Genomic DNA, 23,140 nt, shown 5'->3' on the forward strand with positions numbered 1-23,140 from the left:
TTGGATTGAAGTGTTAAGTTTCAGAAGAATAAGAAACTTTTACTGAAATGTATTGAAATCAAGGGAACCAGAATTGCTAACTTTACACTAAATGGGCAATGGAGCCAAGGACAAGCAGGAAAGAAAGGCTGTGTCATTTCGGTAGAAATAATTGGAAAAAATGCTGTGGAACAAGCACAAGAGTTGAGGCCAGCATTAATCAGTCATAATTATATTGAATGGGAGGGCAGGTCTGAGGGGCTAAATGGCCTACTTTGTCTCCTGGTTCCTTTTGTTCAGTGTCATAGATGTTGGAATATTCAATGGCCATCTTTTGGTTATGCTACAGTCACATCATTAGTTTAAACCTGTTTACAACTCTTTATACACAGCCGCCGTGTTGCAGAATAGTGTCCATTAAGATTGAGCACTTTTAAATTTGGCCTTTTAACACTGTACAGAAGGTTGACCTTGCTCACTGCCTTTTGTTTCCGCTGCTTGCTTACTTCTGCTTACTACATTTACAAAGTCCACCTCAAAGTTTGTTTCTTTTTCTGGGGTAAGAGGGGCACTGAAAGAGACTTTGAAGATATTGTAAATGAGAGAGAGGCCAGAAAGGATATTCTGTGAGCCATAGGGTGTCCGGAGATTCACTAGGACTGCAATTCAATAAGTCTAGTAGAAGTAGACAACCTTCTAATCACGTCCAGGAATGAGAATCCCCAGACTATGAAGTAATGCCAGAAGATATTTCATGATCTCGCACTTTATGTCAATGTGAACTGGAGAGTAACAGAAAAACTTCCTTTGATGTTGACAATCACTTTTTTGTGCATACAACACACCCCAGCACATTGCATTCCCTCTCCCTCAGGTCAGGACTCAACAGGGGTCACTGGAACTTTGAAGTAGTGGCCCTACTGGCTGCGCTGCCCCCTTCTTCTGCAGGGCTGCAAATTCCACCCCCACGCCACCTCCCCCATGGCCCCAGAAGAGGGGGAAATATTGCAGGAGGGAATTTGAGAAGGAAAGGAGTGATGATGCTGATGATGACAAAGGACATAATGCATCACCATGCTTGGCTTCCCACAGTTTCTTTCTTTTTTCAATCTTTTTATTGATTTTTTTTTATAAAAAGTGTGTATACAAACAGGAGGAGAATATCTCTGATATATGTCAGTAGTAGTACATACAGAAGGTAAAATAAACAATATCAGAATCACACATAGTGTTGATCTACAAAGTATAAATTTGATATAGAATGTATAATACAGAAAGAAAAAAGAATGTAGTTCATTCTCCTCTTATCAATTTATGAAGAAAGGAAGGACTATTAGAAATTTTTATATATATAAAAAAAGAAAAAAAAAGCACTATTCTAAACAGAAAAAAAGGACTGGGCAGTCCATCCTGAGAGAAAAACCAAGAGAAGAGAGACTCTCTGATCAAATCCAAGGTTCTGAAAAAATAGCTGGTAGAGAATCAGTACAAAAATCAGATCATATGAAAATATTGAATAAAACGTCACCAGATTTCTTCAAATTTAAAGGATGTATCCAATGTCCGACTTCTTATGTTCTCTAGACTTAAACAGGACATGATAGAGGAAAGCCAATAAAAGGCGGTAGGAGGGTTGGGGTCCTTTCATTTAAGTAAAATGGCTTTCCTAGCCAATAGGGTTGAAAAGGCTATCATCCGCTGAGCGGAGCAGGAGTATATCCTGCTTCCGATGGAATAATCCCAGAAATAGCTGTAAATAAGTTTGGTTGTAAATCCAGACTCATTTGATAAGGTTTGATTGTAAATCCAGACTCTTTTGATAAAGTTTTAAAAACATCTTTCCAAAAATTCTCCAACTTCATGCAAGACCAAAACATGTGAGTTAATGTGGCCACCTGAGTATTACATCTATCATAAATAGGATTAATATTGGGAAAAATATGGGTTAATTTATACTTTGACATATGTGCCCGATGCGCTACCCTGAACTGTATCAAGGAATGACGGGCACAAATAGATGAAGTATTTCCCAGATGAAAAATTTTACTCCATTGATTATCTGAAAGTAACTCTTGAAATTCCAATTCCCAGGCAGCTTTAATTTTATTGTTAGATATCGTTCGTAAATTCAATAACCATTTATAAATTGAAGCTATTAATCCTTTTTGGAGCAGTTTAACCTGGAAGAGGGTATCTATTATAGTAGATGGATAAGCGGAGGGATAGTTTGGAAGCAAAGTATGTAAAAAATTCCTAATTTATAAATATCTAAAGAAGTGTGCATTGGATAAATCAAATTTATCTGCTAGCTCAGTAAAAGACATTAAACAATCCCCTATAAACAAATCCGAAAAAGTTATTATTCCTTTGGTTTTCCAAATTAAAAAAGCCTGATCTAAAATTGATGGTGTAAAAAAAAAATTATGATATATTTTACTAGAAAGGACAAAATTATTTCATTTAAAAAATCTGCGAAACTGAAACCAAATTCTTAATGTATGTTTAATAATAGGATTAAGGTCTTGTCTACCAATTTTAGAGAGCAGAAAAGGAAGGGGAGCTCCCAGTAAAGAGGCCAAGGAATACCCCTTCACCGAGTTTTTCTCCAAATCCACCCATAAAGGACAGTCATATATGTCTAAATAATGAATCCAACAGGTAATATATCGAATATTAATTGCCCAGTAGTACAGTCTAAGATTTGGCAAAGCCATACCACCATCCTTTTTTAATTTCTGCAATAAAGGTTTACTCAATCTAGGATTTTTGTTGTTCCAAATATAGGATAAAATTTTAGCGTCTATTCTATCAAAAAACCATATAGGAACAAATGAAGGAACTGCTTGAAATATATATATATGTAAGAATTTCGGTAGAACTATCATTTTAATAGCACTAATTCGACCCATTAATGAAAGTCTCATAGGAGACCATTTAAAAAGTAGTTGTTGGGTATAATCAATTAATGGGAGAAAACTATATTTATATAGATTTTTAAAATTCTTAGTAACTTTAATACCAAGATAAGTAAATTGATTTTTAGCAATACTAAAAGGTAATTGCTCATACTGATCCAAATGATTATTAATGGGAAATAGCTCACTTTTGTATAAACTTAACTTATATCCAGAAAAACTACTAAATTCGGAGAATATGGATAACATAGAAGGAATAGATTTCTCAGGATCTGAAATGTAGACTAACAAGCCATCTGCATACAATGAAACCTTATGCATTTTATCCCCTCTCTAATACCCTGAATACTATTGGAATTCCGAAGAGCAATAGCAAGAGGTTCTAGAGCCACATTAAATAGCAAAGGACTGAGAGGACAGCCCTGCCGGGTACCTCTGTATAGTCTAAAATAGAGAGATTTTTGATTGTCACAGTTTCACACCAAGATGGCCACTGCATGGGATATCTGGGAGATTGTAGATGTTGGAATCTGGAGCAAAAAAAACTAATTGTTGAAGGAATTCAGCTGGTTAGGTAGATCCTGTGTCACCTATGTCAATGATTTGGACGAGAACATACAAAGCATAGTTAATAGGTTTGGACATGACGCTAAAATTGGTGTTTTTGTTGACAGTAGAAATCTTTATCAGGATTTACAGAGGAATAATGATCAGCTGGGTTCGTGGGTTGAGGAATGACAAATGAAGTTCAGTTTGGATAAGTGTGAGCTGAGAATAATGGAGACCAGTCATCTATGTCAGTCATTTTAGCGTTGGGACAATGGTGGAGTAGTTTATATCAAGTTAAGTTGAGTGCATGGTCATGTGCACAGGCTTTTCATGTGCTTTTCACTGTACTGTACAGTGGGCTACAGTATAATGAAAAAAATTGTTCACAACAGCATCACAGGCATGTAGGGGCAGACAACACATATAATATAAATTACACACAGGTTATACCATCCAGTGGAAATAAAACAGCAACAGCAAGAAAAACATGGAAAACCAAAGCCACAATTAAAGACAAGCCCACAGTAGTTCAAATAGTGGTCTGTAGGGTACCAGTCTGCCATCTGAAGTTGCTTTTACAGTTAACTAGGTCCAGGTGTCTGTAAAAGCAATCTCAGGCAAGTCTTCTCATCTTGGGCAAGTGCTTCTCGTCGATTGTCAGGACATTTTGTGGACTCAAAATGAAAGAGTAAATCCAGCTAGCAACCAAACATTAACTTCATGATAGTTTTGTATAGTGCTAAGACTTAGAAACTTACAGATAAAGTGGTGAAAGGGGAATGACACCAGAATACATAAAATTACTAAAACACAGTAATTTTTGAGAATTCTAAAATTTGATTTTTTATTCAAGTGATTCTGACAACTGAACTGCTGAAAAATGTCATTATGGGTAAATAACATCCTTTTTTGTGCAGAGATTATTGGCATGGTGTGGTAGCTTCCAGTGTTTTTGTTAACCCTGGCATACAGCACATCAGCCAGAGACATTGAATTTGGAGTTTTTACAAATACAATACCACTTAGGAACCTTTTGAATGAGATTGCTAACAGCTGGGTACCGGGAGAGTCAGAATATAATGGGGATGGGAGTTTGTTGGCATAATCACAAAAAAATTTTGATAATTTTTCTGATAGTTCAAGAACAATTTGCTAAGTGTTTGGGCAGTCTGCAGTCAATTCTGAAGATAGCGAGTCAGTGCCTCCTGATATTAGTAACGTGTATCTTTGGATACAAACTACAACAAAATAACTGCATTGAGCTCCTGTATCTTCTGTGATGTTCATTGGTGGTTACATCCAAATACATCAATTTGTGACTGTCAGGGAAGATATTTGCAGTGTATGACTTGTGACACCAGGTATACACTGAGGCCATAAAACTGTGTGATGTTTTAAAATGAATTGGGCATGCAAGTGCCATGTCTGTTTTTTTCACTGTGCACAATTTCAGTGGGGAATCGAAGCAAGGACAATCTGCATATGAGAAACAGGCACTAATATATCCAGCTTCTAGGTGGGAAATTTTCACAGTAGCAGGGCAACAGTAAATCAGTCAGTAACATAAGCCAATTAAGGATTTTCACCTTGTTTGGTGTGTACCTTTGCCAACTAGTTTCATCAATCCATCAGGTTGAAAGAGGAATCAATATAGTTGGAAGTCTTGAATGGTGTGTCACATTTCAAATGGGTAAGATGGCACATTAATACTTCCTATTGCAGAAAACCTCACGAGGCAGAAACTCATCTCAAATCACATATGTTAAAAGTGTCAGTTTTTAGAAACGGAGCACGACTCCTGACTTTGCGATTGAGGATGAATCTCTTCCAAAGTTGTCATGCATTTTGGGATTAGTTAAAATATGGGACTTGCATCTCTCAATTAATTAAAAAATTGACATGCATAAATATTCAGAAACTTGATTCTGTTCAGACACAACTATTTCCATCCATTTATTGATTACCTTATATTTATTAACGTAGCAATTACAAATAAAATAAAATCATTGATCTAAGTAAGCTTGGTAGTGATGGGAAGAAGTATGGGCTAAAATCCAATGTGGGTTTGCTATATTTTCAAGATAGTTCTGCCTGTCCTGAGTAGTATGAGGGTGGATTCTTCCACCTCCTTCCTTCCTGCTCTCCTCCCAATGTGCAAGGAAATCATTGAACAGGGGAATTAGGATCTGTTCGGATTTTGTATGCCATTGAGCATGTAACTAGGATTCTTTCTTCTGTGGGACAGAAGGGGAAAGTTTCCTAACGTGAACAAGGGACTGCAACATGGCCCATTCCATCTGTAGTTCACAGCCTTTTGGAATTTGTTTGGAAGTTTCAGGTGTTAGCAGATTCAAAGAAGTCTTGCATTGAATTTTAAAAAGTATTTTATTTTCTGTCAAATAAGTTGGAGGTGGTGGAAGCTGGACTTGCAAAAGCAATTTGTTGGGTCAAGTTGTATGCTGCAACTTCCAGGCACATTCCCAATCCAACTTGTGTTATAATGCAGATCCTTATAGTTTGGGTTTGGTGAATGCAATCAAGGTACAGTGTGTGGTTCTATCTAACTAGCATGTGATGAGAAGGAGAGAAAAGATGCTTCTCTGTTCTTTGGACTCCTTGGTCAAGTCATACTGAAAGTAAATGCTTAACAGTATGTGTATATTTTACTTTGAAAGAATATTATTCAATGTGAACATATTTCTGATCTCAACTAAACTTCAAAAACAATGCTAAACTGTGTGTTTTCTTTTAGGAGGTATTTTTGAAACTACTGAAAATGAGCCAATTAGTATTGAAGAGATGGCCTTCAAGTTTGCAATCACCAGTATAAACAGAAATAAGACTTTGATGCCTAATGCCACACTCACATATGACATACAGAGAATTAATCTTTATGACAGCTTTGAAGCTTCAAGACGGGGTGAGTACTATATATTCCATTATTGCTTTCTTATATTATGGGTTGAATTGTAAATCTCAGAATTGAGTGGGTTGACTTTGTATCAAGAAACTAAAATGCAAAATTCTGAAACAAAGAGACTCCACATACCTTATTTTTAGATAAAGGGTTAGATGGAAGAATTAGATTGGCCATAAATATAATGATATCACCTACCTGCTTTCATTTTAAGTTGTTCTAAGTATTTTTAAACATGTTAATACCCAAAAATATATGTGGCAGCAAACAGCAAGCAAGAAAGTTTAACTCCATCAGCTGGGTGCCTTTACAGCACAACCTGAAGGTTAGCCGGACTAGGGATAGTTCTCCTCCAAGAGTACTTTCACATTTCTGGAAAGTTTACTGACCATGAAAATTGAAAGGTGGGGGGGGGGAAGAAAAAAAGAGATGCATTTAATATTAACATCAAATAAAAAGTCAAAATTGCCTTTGTCTCAGTTCAATTGGTTGAGCCTAATCTTGCACAATCCCATTTATATGCTTAATGCAGCTAAACTCTCTGCAGACCTCACTCTGATGAAAATTCACACCTGACTTGGATCAGGAACTCTATTTGAAGAAGACCCACATTTAAATTTAGAATTATCTAGGAATTATTGTGTACCAGGTCTAATGAGCCCTGTTATTCAGAACTTATAACTATGATTAAAAATCCAACCCTCTTAACTGTTGAGTACATCTAACTTTCAAATCTAAAGGTCTTGCATTACCAGTATAGAGTGACTGAATTATTTCTTTACAACCCACTAGCTTGTGATCAGCTTACTCTAGGAGTAGCAGCTGTGTTTGGACCATCCCACAGTTCTTCAATAAGTGCGGTTCAATCTATCTCTAATGCAATGGAAGTTCCACACATCCAGACACGTTGGAAACATCCCATACTAGATCAGAAGGACTCATTCTTCATTAACCTTTATCCAGAATATACATCTATTAGCAGAGCCATCCTGGACCTGGTGCAGTACTACAAATGGAAGACAATTACCATTGTTTATGAAGATAGCACAGGTAAATATTCAAGTCCAATATGTTTTAAGGTGTTTCTTTCTGTCATTTGCAATGTTAATTTAAGTTTATGTTAACTTATAGAATCAGAATTATGCTTAATATCACTGCATACCTGTATGTAGTAAAGTTTGTTGTTTTGTGGTGGCACTACAGTGCAATACATAATTATAACACCATAAATGACAATAAAGAATATATATATATATATATATATAATGCCCTGGTTCACATCTTTACTCTTATGCTGTAGGTATTTCATTTAGTAGTTCTGTAAGAGCAGTCTGTTCTGCTTTCAGCCTGTTTGGGTTATTGTTGAAGATAAGGGATGATGAGGAATGTGTGCCGTCCAACTAGGATGGTGGAACTGGGGGGGAGGTTTTTTTTGTGAGGGACATTGAGGTTGGTCTTGGGGGCTTTTGTTCGGTGGGAGATAAAGAGAGAAGATGCTGGGGAGAACCAGTTGTAGGATATGACCCGGTGGGAGACCCGTTGTTAGAGATGGATTGCGAGCGATGTTCGAAAGGTGTTGTGAACTTTCACGCAGTCCAAGGGTCCAGACCGTGAGTGACAGAGAAGTTCAAGATGAGTTCCAATTTGTGCACATTTGACTGTTTAATTAAAATGGGCCCTTTTCTTTTTGTTTTTCTTTACTAACCCTTAAGTTAAGATTCATAAATTTAATTCCTTTAATCATATGCAGTATATTGTCTGTCATTTTATGGCATTAATTTGTAACAGGGTAGCAAATGACACAGCATTCACATAAACCAGGGTTTGAGGTGGAAGAGCCGTATCAATCTCATGAGTTTGGCAGGACCGGAAAGTGTCTTCCCTAGACTTATGTAGCCAAGGAAACCAGGGGGTTCATAAAATTAAATTAAATAAATAGTACAAAAAGAGAGGGAAAATAGTGAGGTCGTGCACAGTAGATAGGTTCGCTGTCCATTCAGAAATCTGATGGTGGAGGGGAAGAAGCTGTTCCTAAAATGCTGAGATGTGTATTTATGCCCCTGTACCTCCTCTTTGATGGTACCGATGAGAAGAGAGCATGTTCTGGGTGATGGGGGTCCTTAACGATGGATGCTGACATCTTGAGGCATTGCCTCTTGAAGATAGCCTGGATGCTAGTGGCCATGATGGAACTGGCTGAGTTAGCAACTTCCTGCATCTTTTCCCAATCCTGTGCCGCGGCTCCTCCAGACCAGACGGTGATGCTCCAGTTAAAATGCTCTCCACGGCACATCTGTAGAATCTTGCTGGAGTCTTTGGTGACAAACTCCAAATGAAAGACAGCAACTGCTATGCCTTCTTTGCAGTTGTATTGATACGTTCGGCCCACGTTAGATCTTCTGAGGTGTTGACCCCCAGGAACTTGAAACTGCTCATCCTTTCCATTGCTGATCCTTTGAAGTGTGCTGGAGTGTGTTCTCTCATCTTCCCCTTCCTGAAGTCCACAATAAGTCCCTTGGTCTTATTGACATTCAGTGCAAGGTTGTTATTGTAACACCAATGAACCAGCGGATCTATCTCACTCCTGTACGTATCCTCATCACCATCTGAAATTCTGCGGACAATAGCTATGTCATTGCCATTTGAGCTGTTCCTAGCCATGCAGTCATGGGGATACAGAGAGTAGAGCAGTGGGCTAGGCTCACATCCTTGAGCTGTGTGGGTGTTGACTGTCAGCAAGGAGAAGATGTTATTTTTGATCTGCACTGACTGTGGTTTTCCAAATGCGGAAGGCAAGGGTACGTTTGCAGAGGTAGAGAGGCCCAGGTTTCAGAGCTTGTTAACTAGTACTAAGGGTATGATGGTGCTGAATGCTGAGCTGTAATCAATAAACAGAAACCTGACGTGAGTATTGCAATTCTCCAAGAGGTCGGAGGCCGAGTGGAGAGCCAGTGAGATTGCATCCGCTATTGACCTATTGTGACAAAAGGCAAATTTCATAACATAGAAAAATTAGGCCATTGAGCCCATTTAGTTTGTTCCAACATACCATCATGGCTGCTTTATTATCCCTCTGAACTCCATTCTCCTGCCTTCTCCCTGTTAGCCTTGATGCCTTGTCTAATCAAGAAACTATCAAACTCTGCTTTAAATATACTCAATGGTTTGGCCTCCACAGCATCTTCCCAACTACTGATGTCAGGGTAAGTGGACCCGCCTCCCCCCACATAAAACACAAGAACATTGACCCTCAAATCCCCCTCCCCCGCACAAACCACGGCAAGAATATTGGCCCGCAAAAATCCCCCTCCCCTGTACAAAAAAAGCTAACAAAACGCAACAAGAACATTGACCCTTCAGAACCCCACTTCCCTGCACAAAAAACAACGAGCAAGAATGGACAAAAGCATAGAATATCAAAACCATAAGACTGAAAAAGTCCATGTACTTTTGTGACTGCTGATCACAGTGCTCAGCTCCTCCAGTGCCTGCCTGACGTTGGTGGGGTAGAATATTGACCGCTACCAGGATAACGGAGGAAAACCCCCTTGAGAGATTGAATGAATGGCACATGCACCACGATGACCTTATCGTGAAACAGGCTCTGCCTCCTCTACCTTTGAAAGACTGAGCAGCCCTGTCTTTGTAATGGATGTAGTACACTCCGCTACTACCGAAAAACTTTATTTTCATGGAATTTATACACTTTGACAATAACCTTGAATAAACAATATTTTAATGCTTCAGTACATAACGTTAAATTAAAAATGGAGTACTGCATATTTCACCTGATGGGCACACAGCTTTGTGTATCACATAATATTCTACTAATTATTATAAGTTGCAACCAATTGTTTTTGGTGTCTTGAGAAATATTGAATTATTCATATCTAATTAATTTAACTAGAAAACTAAATACCTGATGCTATAATTGTTCTGTTAGTAGTAGAACCAGTTTAAACAGTAAAGTGAGGGATGATTTACTTTACTAATAAGGATTGTAAGTGGTGTCCAATTAAGATTTAAATGATATGCTTCAGAGCCTGTCTAGGTTTCATTCCCAATCATTACTACATCCGTTGAAACTGTTACTGAACTTCACAGTGTCCTGTGTAACTCGAACTTATGCTTTTATTTTGTTTCAAGTTTCACACCAAATGTAACCTTAAGGTGATATAAGTGTGGTAGAAAATTAGTAGCTTAGCCCGGCCAGATGTTATCCTGCTATTACTATTTAATTCAGTGTCTCTATGACTTAGGTGAGTTGCGGGATCTGTAACCGTAGCTATTTGATCTCCAAGACAGCCTTAGTAAGTGGCTTGAGAGGCACCAATGTAATCTGCTACTTTTATGCCAGCCATGTAAGAATTGCAGAGGGATAAATACGATCGGATTTTTCTTAATGTTGCCTATTTCAATCATTTAGTCATTTAGTTTAGTCAGCCTGTTTCCTGGGGTGGAAAGTTGTAAAAGACCTCTAACTGAAATTAAATCTGTATTTTTTGAATAACATTGCAACTCTTACTGCAGTCGAGCTTGAACCAGATTCATGCCTGAACCATCCTTGGTTAATTAGATACACCTTTCTGAAGGAACAGTGTTCTGATGCCACTTGGAAATGATAGAGTTGCAGAATGCACATTTAGAAGAGGAAGATCATTTTCTGTAGCAAGATAAAGATTAAGGAAAATTAGAAATGATCTTGATTAAATACTCCATAAAGGATGATGAGTCAGGAGGTGCTGAGTCTTTTGAGAGATATTTTGGTGGAAGTGTGAAACCAAGTCGTTTTCCATGCCAAGAGACAAAAGACATCCATAATGCAGGAATTGTGTACTTGTAGATGGAGTGGATCTAACTGAACATAAATTTGATCCCTATTCCATTCATTTTTGTGCTCATAGAATCATGGAATGTTACAGGACATTTGGCCCTGCCTACATTGATGACTTCCTCTGCATGATCAATGGTATAATCTCAAAACATCCATACTTTATAGTGTCATTTCTTTTCAATGAATAATCTGATTTCCTTTTAAAAAGACTCATTCCCTTACTTCAGTGATTAGGAAGAAAATTCTACACCATAAACATCTTCACTGTAAAGTTTTCTTCTAGCAGTTATTCACATTTAAATACTTAGCAATTACCATTTTGATAACTAGTGTAAACTGTATTAAAATTTCCTTTTCTTCTAAAGACTTAAAACTTACTTGGTACAGTAGAAAGAAAAAAAATTGTTACTCATTTGCAGTGACATTGGAATATATTTTTAATGCATCTTCTCCTTTGATTATTGCATTTTTGTAAATGCATAACTCTCTGCACATGACTCCAACTGCAGAATGGTTAAATATCTGGTGTGTGATCAACTGTGAATCCTTGATTTTGTGTACAAATCCATTAATTACAACTCCAACAGTTGAATTTGTGTTTTTTAATTCTTGAAGTCTTCTGATTATTCTTGTCCAGCAACTTCTAATAACTTGTGTAATTTTTTACTTTTGGTTCTCTTGGTCCTCTTCTGCTGCCAAACCATTGCCCAGTACTTTGGTCATGGCCCCCTATTCTTAAGTGCTCTGTGTGCTCATTAAGACCCATCTTCAACCATTCTCTCAGGGGTGCATTAAAGGCACATTCTGATCTCTTGGTGATGAACACCCACATCATCTCCTCTCTGAATTTCTTACCACTTATATTGAGCCTATGTTCTGTAGGTTTATCTGGTTGCAGGAAGGATGTAGATGTGTGGAAAGGGTGTGGAAAGGGTGCAGAAGAGGCCTACCAAGATGCTACCTGGATTAGAGAGTATGAGTTTTCAGGAAAGGTTGGACACACTTGGGTTGTTCTCCTTAGAGCATTAGAGGCTGAGGAGACTTGATGGAAATTCTTTTTAAATTATGAGAGGCGTAGGTATGGTAGACAAAATCTTTTCCCAGGACTGAAATGTCAAGCACCAGAGGACAGGCTTTTAAAGTAAAGGGGGGGGGGGAGATTAAAGGTGACGTGAGAGGTAATGTAGAGAGTGGTAGGTGCCTGGACTGCGTTTACCAAGGGTAGTAGTAGAAATAGGCAGTTTGCTGGAGTTTAAGAGGCTTTTAAATAGACGCATAAATAGGAAGAGAATGGAGGGGTATGGATGATACAAAGGAGGAGGACATTGAGTATTAATTGGCTTCAAGATTGGCACAATATCATGGGCCAAATACACTGTCCAGTGCTGTGCCTACGATCTTATGCTCTATATATGTGTTTATGGAAAAAAAGTTTCCAGCAGTTTATCCTACCTATTCCCAACATAAATTTATATACTTCAGTCATGTCCCTCCTTAACCACTTCTGCTTCAGAGAGGAAAAAAATAAAGTTTCTGCTGCCTTTTCTAATGATTGAACTGCTCCTTCCCAGACAACATCCTGGCAAATCTCCTTCGAGTTCTCTCCAGCGTTATCATATCCTTCCCATACCTTGGTGACCAGAACTGTGCATAATTCTCCAACCAGGGTCTGATCAAGGTTTTATAACCTTCCTCACTCTATATTCAATGCTCTGACAAATGGGGATGACATTCTGGTATAGCTTCCTAACCATTGCCAGCATCAAGGATTTATGGACTTGAACTCTGAGGTCCCTCCTTAAAATCCTACCCTTCATAGTGTATGTCTCAGTTCACATTTGTCTGTCTGTTTCACTAAAAGATTCATATCTCTCTGCAGGCTGAAACTATCCTCCATACAATCAATGAGCCCACCAAACCTTGTGTTATCTACCCACATCTGCATCCAAGTCATTTGTACATATTACAAACAACTAGGGTGCAGGCACTGATCCTTGTGAGACACCACTAGTCACAGGCATCCGAAAGCAACTCTCTGTCATGGTCCTCTGACTCCTATTGCTATGACAATTCTGGATTCAGTTTGCCAGTTTGCCCTGGATCCATGAACCATAACCCTTTGAACCAATCGCAAGATTGGGACTTTGTAAAAGGCTTTACTAAAGTCCTTGTAAATCGCATCTACTGCCCTGCCCTTGTGAATACACTTTGCTACCTCTGCAAGGAACTCGGTGACATTGGCCGGATAGGATCTGCTGTTGACAAAGCCATTTTTGCAGTCAGATTAGTCAGTGCATTTCCAAGTCATTATTCATCCTCTCTCTCAGTTGTTTCCAATATCTTCCTATCACTTATGTTCAGCTTGCAGGCCTACAATTACCAGTTTTTCCATACTGGCTTCTTTCAAAAGGAAAACAACACCTGCTGTCCTCCAGTCATCTGATGCCCTATTTGTGTCCATTGAAGGTGGATATATTGTTTCCTCGAGAAGATCGCTTTGCTTATATCCAAAATCATTTTAATTTCCATTCATTTGCCTGTTCTGTTGACCATTTTACTATCCTCATGAATCTTTTGGCAATTCTCCCAACTATTTCTCATAAACGCTATTTCCTTAATTGATAAATCTAGATGAGAGGTATGTATAAAAGTAATGAGTAACCCCAATAGGACATCAACCTTGTCCAATCCTTTGCTTTCTGGTTTTTAATCATACCTTCCATCTTCATAACACTTCTTCCATCCACCAACCCCCACAAACCCCAATGACAATAGTTACATTGTCAGTAGTTCCTAATGTCTGAAGCTTTACCTAAAATCTTTTGTGTATTACTTTGGTAAATGTTAAATGAACTTCCAATATCAAACCTATGGTACATTTCCTATGTTTGATTTGAGTCAGTAGACTGGGCTGTGTTCAATGACTCATCAGTGGATCTGAATGAATACACCACAGTTGTCATGAACTAGATAAAAATAGTCATAGGCAAATCTGTCTCCACAAAATCATTCTGAGTCTTCCCTAATCGGAAGTCCTGGATGAACTATGAGATCCACAATCTGCTGAGGGCCAGATGAGAGGCATTCAGATCTGGTGACCAAGTAAGATACAAGAGGTCCAGGTACAGTCTCCAGAAAGCCATCTCATGGGTGAAGTGGCAATTCGGGACTAAACCTGCATCAATGAAGGATGCTCAACATTTGTGGCAGGGCTTGAACGCTGTCACCTCTTACAAAGTTAAATCAAGTGACGCAAGTGACAGCAGAGCCTTGCTTCCAGTTGAGCTCAATGCCTTCTATGCTTGCTTTCACCATCAAAAAGTGGAGAACACGAACTCCCACAGCCACCAATAACACGGTGATTTCAGTCTCTGAGGCTGACGTGCGAGCATCCTTTAGGACGGTGAACCCATGGAAAGCGTCTAGCCTAGTTTGGGTACGTGGTTGAGTACAAAGCCCTGCGCTGATCAACTGGCTAGAGTATTCTCTGAGATCTTTAACCTCTTGCTTCAGCAGTCTAAGGTACCCACCTGCTTCAAGCCGGTTTCAATTATAGTGGTACCTAAGAAGAGTCTGGTAACTTGCCTCAGTGACTATCGTCCAGAAGCACTTATGTCCTCAGTGATGAAGTGTTTTGAGAAGCTGGTGATGAAACATATCAACTCCTGCCTGAGAAACAACTTGGATCCACTTCATTTTGCCTACCAGTGCAACAGATCCACAACACATGCCACTTCACTGGCTCTTCAGTCAACTTTGGAACATCTGGATAGCACAGATGCATACATCAGGATGCTCTTTATTAACTGAAGCTCTGCATTCAATCCTATCATCCCCTCAGAACTTATCAATTAGGTTCAATACCCCTGTGTGCAATTGGATTCTCAATTTCCTCATTTGCAGATCACGGTCAGTTTGGATTGGCAACAACATCTCCTCCACAATCTCCATCAGCACAGGTGAACCACAAAGCTGTGTGCTTAGTCCTCTGCTCTACTCACTTCACACTTATGATTGTGTGGCTAAGTACAGTTCCAAAGCCATATTTAAGTTTGCTGTTGGCACCTGGCTGGATCAAAGGTGGTAATGAACCAGCATATAGGAGGGAGATTGAAAATCTGACTGAGTGGTACCATTACAACTGTCAGCAAGTGTCACCAAGACCAAGGAGCTGATTATTGATTTCACAAGGAGGAAACCAGAGGTCCATGAGCCAGTCCTCATAGGAGAATCAGAGGTGGAGAGGGTCAGCAACCTTAAAATCCACAGTGTTATTATTTCAGAGGACCTGTCTTAGGCCCAGCACAAGTGCAATTTCGAGGAAAACACAGCAGTGTCACTACTTCCTTAGAAGTTTCTGAAGGTTTAAAATGACAGCGAAAACTTTGATGAACTTGTAAAGTTGTGTGGTTGAGAGTATATTGACTGGTTGTGGCATAGCCTGATATGGAAATACCAATGCCCTTGAATGGAAAATCCTACAAAAAATGGTGGGTATGGCCCAGTCCATCATGGTTAAAGCCCTCCCCACCATTGAGTATATCTACAAGGTACACTGTCATAGGAAAACAGCATCCATCATCAGGGACCTCCACCACCCAGGTCATGTTTTTTTCTTGCTACTGCCATCAGGAAAAAGGTACAGGAGCCTCAGAACTTACACGACCAGGTTCAGGAACAATTATTACCCCTCAACCATCAGGTTCTTGAATCAGTGGGGATAACTTCACTCAACTTCACTTGCCCCTTCATTGAAATATTTCCACAACCAATGGACTAACATTTATGGACTCTTCATCTCATGTTCTCAATATTTGTTGCTTGCTTGCTTATTTATTTATTTATTTATTTATTTATTTATTATTTGTTGCTTTCTTTTGTATTTGCACAGTTTTGTGGTCTTTTGCACACTGGTTGTTTCTCCGTCCTGTCAGGTGCAGTCTTTCATTGACTCTATTATGGTTCTTGGATTTGCTGAGCATCCCTGTAAGAAAGTGAATCTCAGGGTTGTATATGGTGACATATATGTTCTTTGATAATAAATTTACTTTGAACTTTGAATTTGTTTTCCATTGGGCTATACCACAGAGAGTTGAATAATCTCTAGCCCTTCTGCATTTTTGTTTTTTTTTTTGCATGGTCTCCTTGTGCCAACAAGCTCCTCTCCTCCCCACCCCACCACACCACACCACCTCTTTCCTGAAGCCACTTCATCCAGTTGATAGCGCTCCATCAACTAAGAAAATAGATTCAATTGGAAAATAGATATCTTCTCAGCAAACATATTATATATTATATATATGTCTTCTACATTTTCTAGAGAATAAATCATAAACCAAATTAATATAAAATATGAAGCACTCCAGTGAGGGAGGATCAAGGACAAATCAGCATTGAAAATTTCTGTGAGCAAACAACCTAATCCATTGTATCAGAGGATGAGTTTTTAAGTTTATGTAAATCTCTTAGAGTTCAAACACTGTGAGACAAATAGCTTGCTTCCTTCAATATTTTTGAATGGAATGTAGACCATCACCTTATGTAAGAGATCTAATTGTTAAGATTCTATTCTTCCAGTTGCTACTTTGATGAAATCCAGTAAAGTTATTCCAGAATTTCATTTTCAATTATATTATTCATAATTTACTGTTACTGGATTTGTCCAGATACAATAGGTCACTAAATCAAAAAAAAATTTGTTATGCACAGCACTCTCACACAATTCAAGATGAACAAAAACAGTTTAATTTCCATGTACAAGATTCACCTGGTGTTTACAGACCATACTCATCAACTCTGCTGCCTGGTCTTGATTAACTTTAGCTTCTGTAAGTGATTGACGATTTGATCCTTTATTATAAACTCAATTACCAACATCTTCTTTATAGACAATCCCTCAGATTGAGGATAACATGCCTTCACTCCAGTTTTGAGGAGTGGAAGATAGCTCTGTGTGAATTCTCTCCACATGGATTCGCCATTACATACCAGCTACTATGTGTTCTTAACAGAGTTCTCTCATCCAAGGTAACAAGAGCAAGTCCTTATTGCATAACTACAGCACATAGATGGTTTCTTTCAAGGCATGAAAATCTAAGTTTGGTGCAATTTGTTTGCTCCTCGGGGTTCTAATCTACTGATACCTTATTTTATGTTTCATTGGTCTTCATATTAAGTACTTTAGAATATCCCAATAACTAAGTGTAGCAAAGGGATATGAAATGTTTCATCTTGTCCAAATGGTTCAAAACATTTGATGTTGGTATGGGAACAGAAACACTGTCTGAAAGTAACAATGCAAAATATATAAATCAGCAACAAAAATTTCCGCATGGTAATTATGTTAATTTGGAAATGTCAGTAGTGCAAGTGAAAATGTATTTGTTGGTGACTAGAGAGATATTGTGGAGATACAATCTACTGAGCATTTTTGCTTTGAAAACTGCAGAGTGTTGTTTGTTTAGTATTCAGTGAGAGTCAACTGAGGGAGATACTGTATATGTTTATGAACTTCTGTATGCAGGAACACGTTTGACCATGAGCTAATCTATGTACGCTCTGCAGAGAAAAAGAAATGGTGGATCTAATCAGATGTCCCCTGAAGAGATGGTCCAGATCATTTGGCAGAACGCTCCACCACGGGAACATTCAGATGAGCTAAGGCATTGCTTGACCAGTGATGAGAATGGTTCTTGACACTGTGCATAATTGCACAGCTGGAGTGTTGGCAGCATTGCGTGCTGTTCTTGAGCAGCTGCTTTGGGGATGAAGCTATCTTCCGTCTACTTGTGGAATGCATATTTGCTAAGCTGGTCTGGAAAGAGGTTCACTGTTGAGTTTCATCCTGAATTAGTACAGAACTCTAAGCTACATGGATTGTTTCCAGGAATGTACACTGAGAAATATAACACACAAGTTAGAACCGTGGCACAGCTAGCCAAGCTGGTGCCTGATTATTCCAGAGATCCTGTTTCATATCTTACCACCAATGTAGACTGTGTGGAGTTTTTATGTTCTCCGAGTAAGTCTTCCCTGGGTGCTCTGGTTTCTTCCAAATCCTAAAGGTATGTAAATTGGTAATTGACATATAATGTGCAGGTAAGTGGAAGGATCTGTAAGGTAGGAGAGGAGTGGAGGGCAGGATTGATGTTGATAAGAATGTAAGGAGAATAGGTGACTGGTAAAAATAGTGGGCAAACAAGATGTGTGGGCAAGTGTGAACTTGAGAAGCCAAAATGAGATTCATCTATACTGTGAGGAAATCTGGAAAATATGATTATTCTACAAAGATAAATGGATAATTTCTCCAATATTTATGTTATTTTTCCTACTTTATTGATTGGGATCCAGGGAATTTAGGACCTACTATGGCCTCTTGGAAGTAAGCTTACAACATTGCCAATCATATTCTTCTCTATTCACTATTATCAAACATCTCTAATCCGTGAACTTTTCATCAACATTACGTCAAAAGGTGTTTGAAACTCTTTTATTTTAGGGTAAGGAGTATTCAGTTTCAGAACATCTCCAATCTATAGGATGTTTGTCAGGTTTTGGGAATTAGTGACATCCTATACTTCCGCCTATCTTTTTCGAAGGAAGCTACACAGAATCAAAGATACTTGTTTCCACGCAACACACATCAGAGTTGCTGGTGAACGCAGCAGGCCAGGCAGCATCTCTAGGAAGAGGTACAGTCTACGTTTCAGGCCGAGACCCTTCGTCAGGACTAACTGAAGGAAGAGTTAGTAAGAGATTTGAAAGTGGGAGGGGGAGGGGGAGATCCAAAATGATAGGAGAAGACAGGAGGGGGAGGGATGGAGCCGAGAGCTAGACAGGTGATTGGCAAAGGGGATATGAGAGGATCATGGGACAGGAGGCCCAGGGAGAAAGACAAGGGGGGGGAACCCAGAGGGTGGGCAAGGGGTATAGTCAGAGGGACAGAGGGAGAAAAAGGAGAGTGAGAGAAAGAATGTGTGTATATAAATAAGTAACAGATGGGTTACGAGGGGGAGGTGGGGCATTAGCGGAAGTTAGAGAAGTCGATGTTCATGCCATCAGGTTGGAGGCTACCCAGATGGAATATAAGGTGTTGTTCCTCCAACCTGAGTGTGGCTTCATCTTTACAGTAGAGGAGGCAGTGGATAGACATGTCGGAATGGGAATGGGATGTGGAATTAAAATGTGTGGCCACTGGGAGATCCTGCTTTCTCTGGCGGACAGAACGTAGGTGTTCAGCAAAGCGGTCTCCCAGTCTGCGTCGGGTCTAGCCAATATATAGAAGGCCACATCGAGAGCACCAGACGCAGTATATCACCCCAGCCGACTCACAGGTGAAGTGTCGCCTCACCTGGAAGGACTGTCTGGGGCCCTGAATGATGGTGAGGGAGGAAGTGTAAGGACATGTGTAGCACTTGCTCTGCTTACAAGGATAAGTGCCAGGAGGGAGATCAGTGGGGAGGGATGGGGGGGACGAATGGACAAGGGAGTTGTGTAGGGAGCGATCCCTGCAGAAAGCAGAGAAGGGGTGGAGGGAAAGATGTGCTTAGTGGTGGGATCCCGTTGGAGGTGGCAGAAGTTGCGGAGAATAATATGTTGGACCTGGAGGCTGGTGGGGTGGTAGGTGAGGACCAGGGGAACCCTATTCCTGGTGGGGTGGCGGGAGGATGGAGTGAGAGCAGATGAACGTGAAATAGGGGAGATGGGTTTGAGAGCAGAGTTGATAGTGGAGGAAGGGAAGCCCCTTTCTTTAAAAAAGCAGGACATCTCCCTCGTCCTGGAATGAAAAGCCTCATCCTGAGAGCAGATGCAGCGGAGATGGAGGAATTGCGAGAAGGGGATGGCATTTTTGCAAGAAACAGGGTGAGAAGAGTAATAGTCCAGATAGCTGTGAAAGTCAGTAGGCTTATAGTAGACATCAGTGGATAAGCTGTCTCCAGAGACAAAGACAAAAAGATCTAGAAAGGGGAGGGCCGTGTCGGAAATGGACCAGGTAAACTTGAGGGCAGGGTGAAAGTTGGAGATAAAGTTAATAAAGTCAACGAGCTCAGCATGCGTGCAGGAAGCAGCGCCAATGCACTTGTTTCCACTCTGTTTTTTGCGAATCCTGAAATGGACAGTGAGGCCAATGTGGGAACTGCAAACATCCGACAAATCCTCAAATGTAGGTGGGTAATTCTTAAGTAGATGCATCCCCTGTTTCTCAGTCTTATGGTTCTTGTATCACACTGAAGGTTCATTCTCCACTTTGCATATTTGTGTGTCAGGAATTCCGAGGAATAAGTGGGATGTTGCCATTAGAAGAAAATTAAAAGCACTTGCTATCCATGAACTAAAGCTCTCAATGAACATGGAAAATGTTGAGGTGTAAACATAAAACGTGGAGGGCTAAGGTGATAATGTGATACTTTGTTTTCTGTGCAAAGGTGAAGCCCTTTATGGCTGAGAGCAGGATTGCAAAAGAGCCTCAGGCAGTCGATACATAGGCCACCATTGTGTTCATACATCGGAGACCCTTCTGTAGTTGTATCACTGAACTAATCCATCATCTATTTAAACAGGTGCCAAGAGGGTACATTTTAGACTTTGGAATGCTGGAGAGGCATTTCGTAGTACTTAGCTGGATCAGCCAGTAGCTGTTAGCAGTGTGTATTAGAAATATTCCTGAGTTTGAGTGCCCACAGGCAGCAGGAGGTTTGAAAATGTTCAGTGGTGTAAGTTGAATATTTTAGAAATATGAAAAATGATTGATCATAGATGTTAATCAGAAGATAGAGTGGAATTTGTGATTTGTGTAATTAATACAGTTTTTATAAAGTCTTGGGCTTTTTATTTCCCAGGTCTTATTCGATTACAAGAACTAATGAAAGCCCCCTCCAGATACAACATTAAAGTTAAAATTCGTCAGCTGCCGGCAGGTAACAGAGATGCTAAGCCTCTTCTGAAACAGATGAAAAGGGGGAAGGAATTCTACGTGATATTTGACTGCACATATTCAACAGTAGCCCATATATTGAAACAGGTGATAGAAGCCTTCTACAATCTGCTTCTTATAACATAACTGGAAAATTTCTTGATTACTGTACTTTGACTGTATGCACAGAATGAATGTGAACATGCATATTTCATAACTTTTTTATGGTAGCTGCTTTCTAATACTGAAAGTCAGTCTTCCATGTGGGTATCAATGAGTTAACTAGAGGTTTTAGAAATGTTGAGTAGAATCTCCAATGAACTGTATTCTGTAAAAAAAATCATTAGACACAGGCACCTAATCCTAGAATGTTCACTGAACTATTTTTCTAAGCTTTTTGTAAAAGTGCGCCATTTTCTTTTGTTTTCTTTGCCCCTTTCTGTAACAATATCATAACAAACATATTATTCACTTTGATTCAGTGACTGTTTGCAGTAATCAATATTTCCATTGTGTATATAAGTTAGATTCATTCTCAAAGATGAGAGGTGGAGAGTGAGGTCTGAAAGACTGAATTTTACAGATTGAAATGGGAAAAGCATGGCAGGTGGTACAAACGAATGTAGGGGAAAGCCAGAATGGGTAGCCGTCACATAGATCACAGCCATGCTGTTAACCTGGAAATGACAGAATTATACTGAAACAGTGCTGCCAGACTTGAGGAAAAGTGCCAAGGTAAGAAATAAGAACGTATAAATAAATAAACTTGCCATTTGTCAAATTAGCTATTTGTACGTAGGACATAGAGTTACAGAGTCATTCAACATGGAAGCAGGCCTTTGTCTGCAGAGTTTCAACTCGATATCAACCACCCACTAACATAAGGCGACTTACAATTTCCAATTTGCCTACCAATTTGTGCATCTTTGTAATATATGAGGAAATTAAAACAAATTTATCTCTGGGAAAATAATGAAAATGGTGTAAAATTAGGACTAGCAGGAACAAAAATGAGAGACATTTGGAGAAATAAAAGCAGAAAACATGGGAAGCCCTCAGCAGGCCAGGCAGTGTTTGTCAGAAGAAAATCATATTTGACATTTCAAGTTGATGACCATTCACCAGAACTGGAAACAGTCCGTTTCATCTGCAACTGTTCCCAATCCTGATAAAAGCTCACTGAGCGGGAACAATCACTATTTTTATCTTCACACATGCTTCATGAACTACTTCTGCTTTCCCCACCTATTTTTCTCCTCGCATTTCCAGCAGCTGCAGTATTTTGCTTTTCTAATGAAGCAGGCTGCAGCTGTAAAATGTGGAAGATTAACTATAATCATTCATATGCATAAATTGTACATAGCATGTTTGATGAGCCTCGAATATACTCATTTTCAATAATTTAGTGGAGACCATAAAATGGAGGTAATAAGATCCTGTTGCTTTCTGAAATACGTAGAGCTTCAATTTTATTCACTTGATAATTCCTTCATTCAAAGGCAGTACAGATAGGAAGAGGGAGGTGAAACTCAAACACTTAGAAGACGCCACCACAGATGTGATTGGCATAAGAGTGTATGGATCACGTGCAGCTCACATATCTTCTCTGCACAGATTCCTTACAGCAGCAACAGACCAGTGATGACATGTTGCGATACTGTCTATACGATATATATGTAACTATATCAATTGTTTTATTGTGCCCATTTCTTCCTGTTACAGAAATGCCATAACCTTGGTAGAAAGCAGATTTGGATCAGCCTGCAAAAAAGAACCTCTATGGCGACACATGTCCATTACCCCTTGATTTGTACACTGGAAGGGTTCAGTGATGTTGAAGGGGAAGCACAGAGTGAGGTCTTTTCTCATGGATGTGGAAGGAGACTGAGTGCTCCTGAGCAGAGACCTGGCTTTGCCTCAGGGGCCTTTGGATGATTTCATGCAGCCAGATGTGAACGAGCAGCACTTCATGAACAGCAGCTGTTTCACCCAAGCAGTGCACTAGACATGCCATTTTGTGGTTCCTAATTATG

At 39.5% G+C, this 23,140-nt stretch overlaps 1 protein-coding gene across 1 annotated transcript in view; it reads left to right on the forward strand.

Annotated features, from left to right (window-relative positions):
- The window catches only part of LOC140199091 (glutamate receptor ionotropic, kainate 1-like), a 369,321-nt gene that overhangs the window by 201,358 nt on the left and 144,823 nt on the right, over positions 1-23,140 (forward strand). The window contains exons 2-4 of the mRNA XM_072260588.1: positions 6,196-6,363; positions 7,153-7,410; positions 21,034-21,215. Coding sequence (XP_072116689.1) covers positions 6,196-6,363; positions 7,153-7,410; positions 21,034-21,215 — 608 coding nt within the window. The remainder of the gene's footprint in view (positions 1-6,195; positions 6,364-7,152; positions 7,411-21,033; positions 21,216-23,140) is intronic.

The sequence above is a fragment of the Mobula birostris genome, chromosome 6, assembly GCF_030028105.1.
Source record: "Mobula birostris isolate sMobBir1 chromosome 6, sMobBir1.hap1, whole genome shotgun sequence".
Lineage (NCBI taxonomy): Eukaryota > Metazoa > Chordata > Chondrichthyes > Myliobatiformes > Myliobatidae > Mobula > Mobula birostris.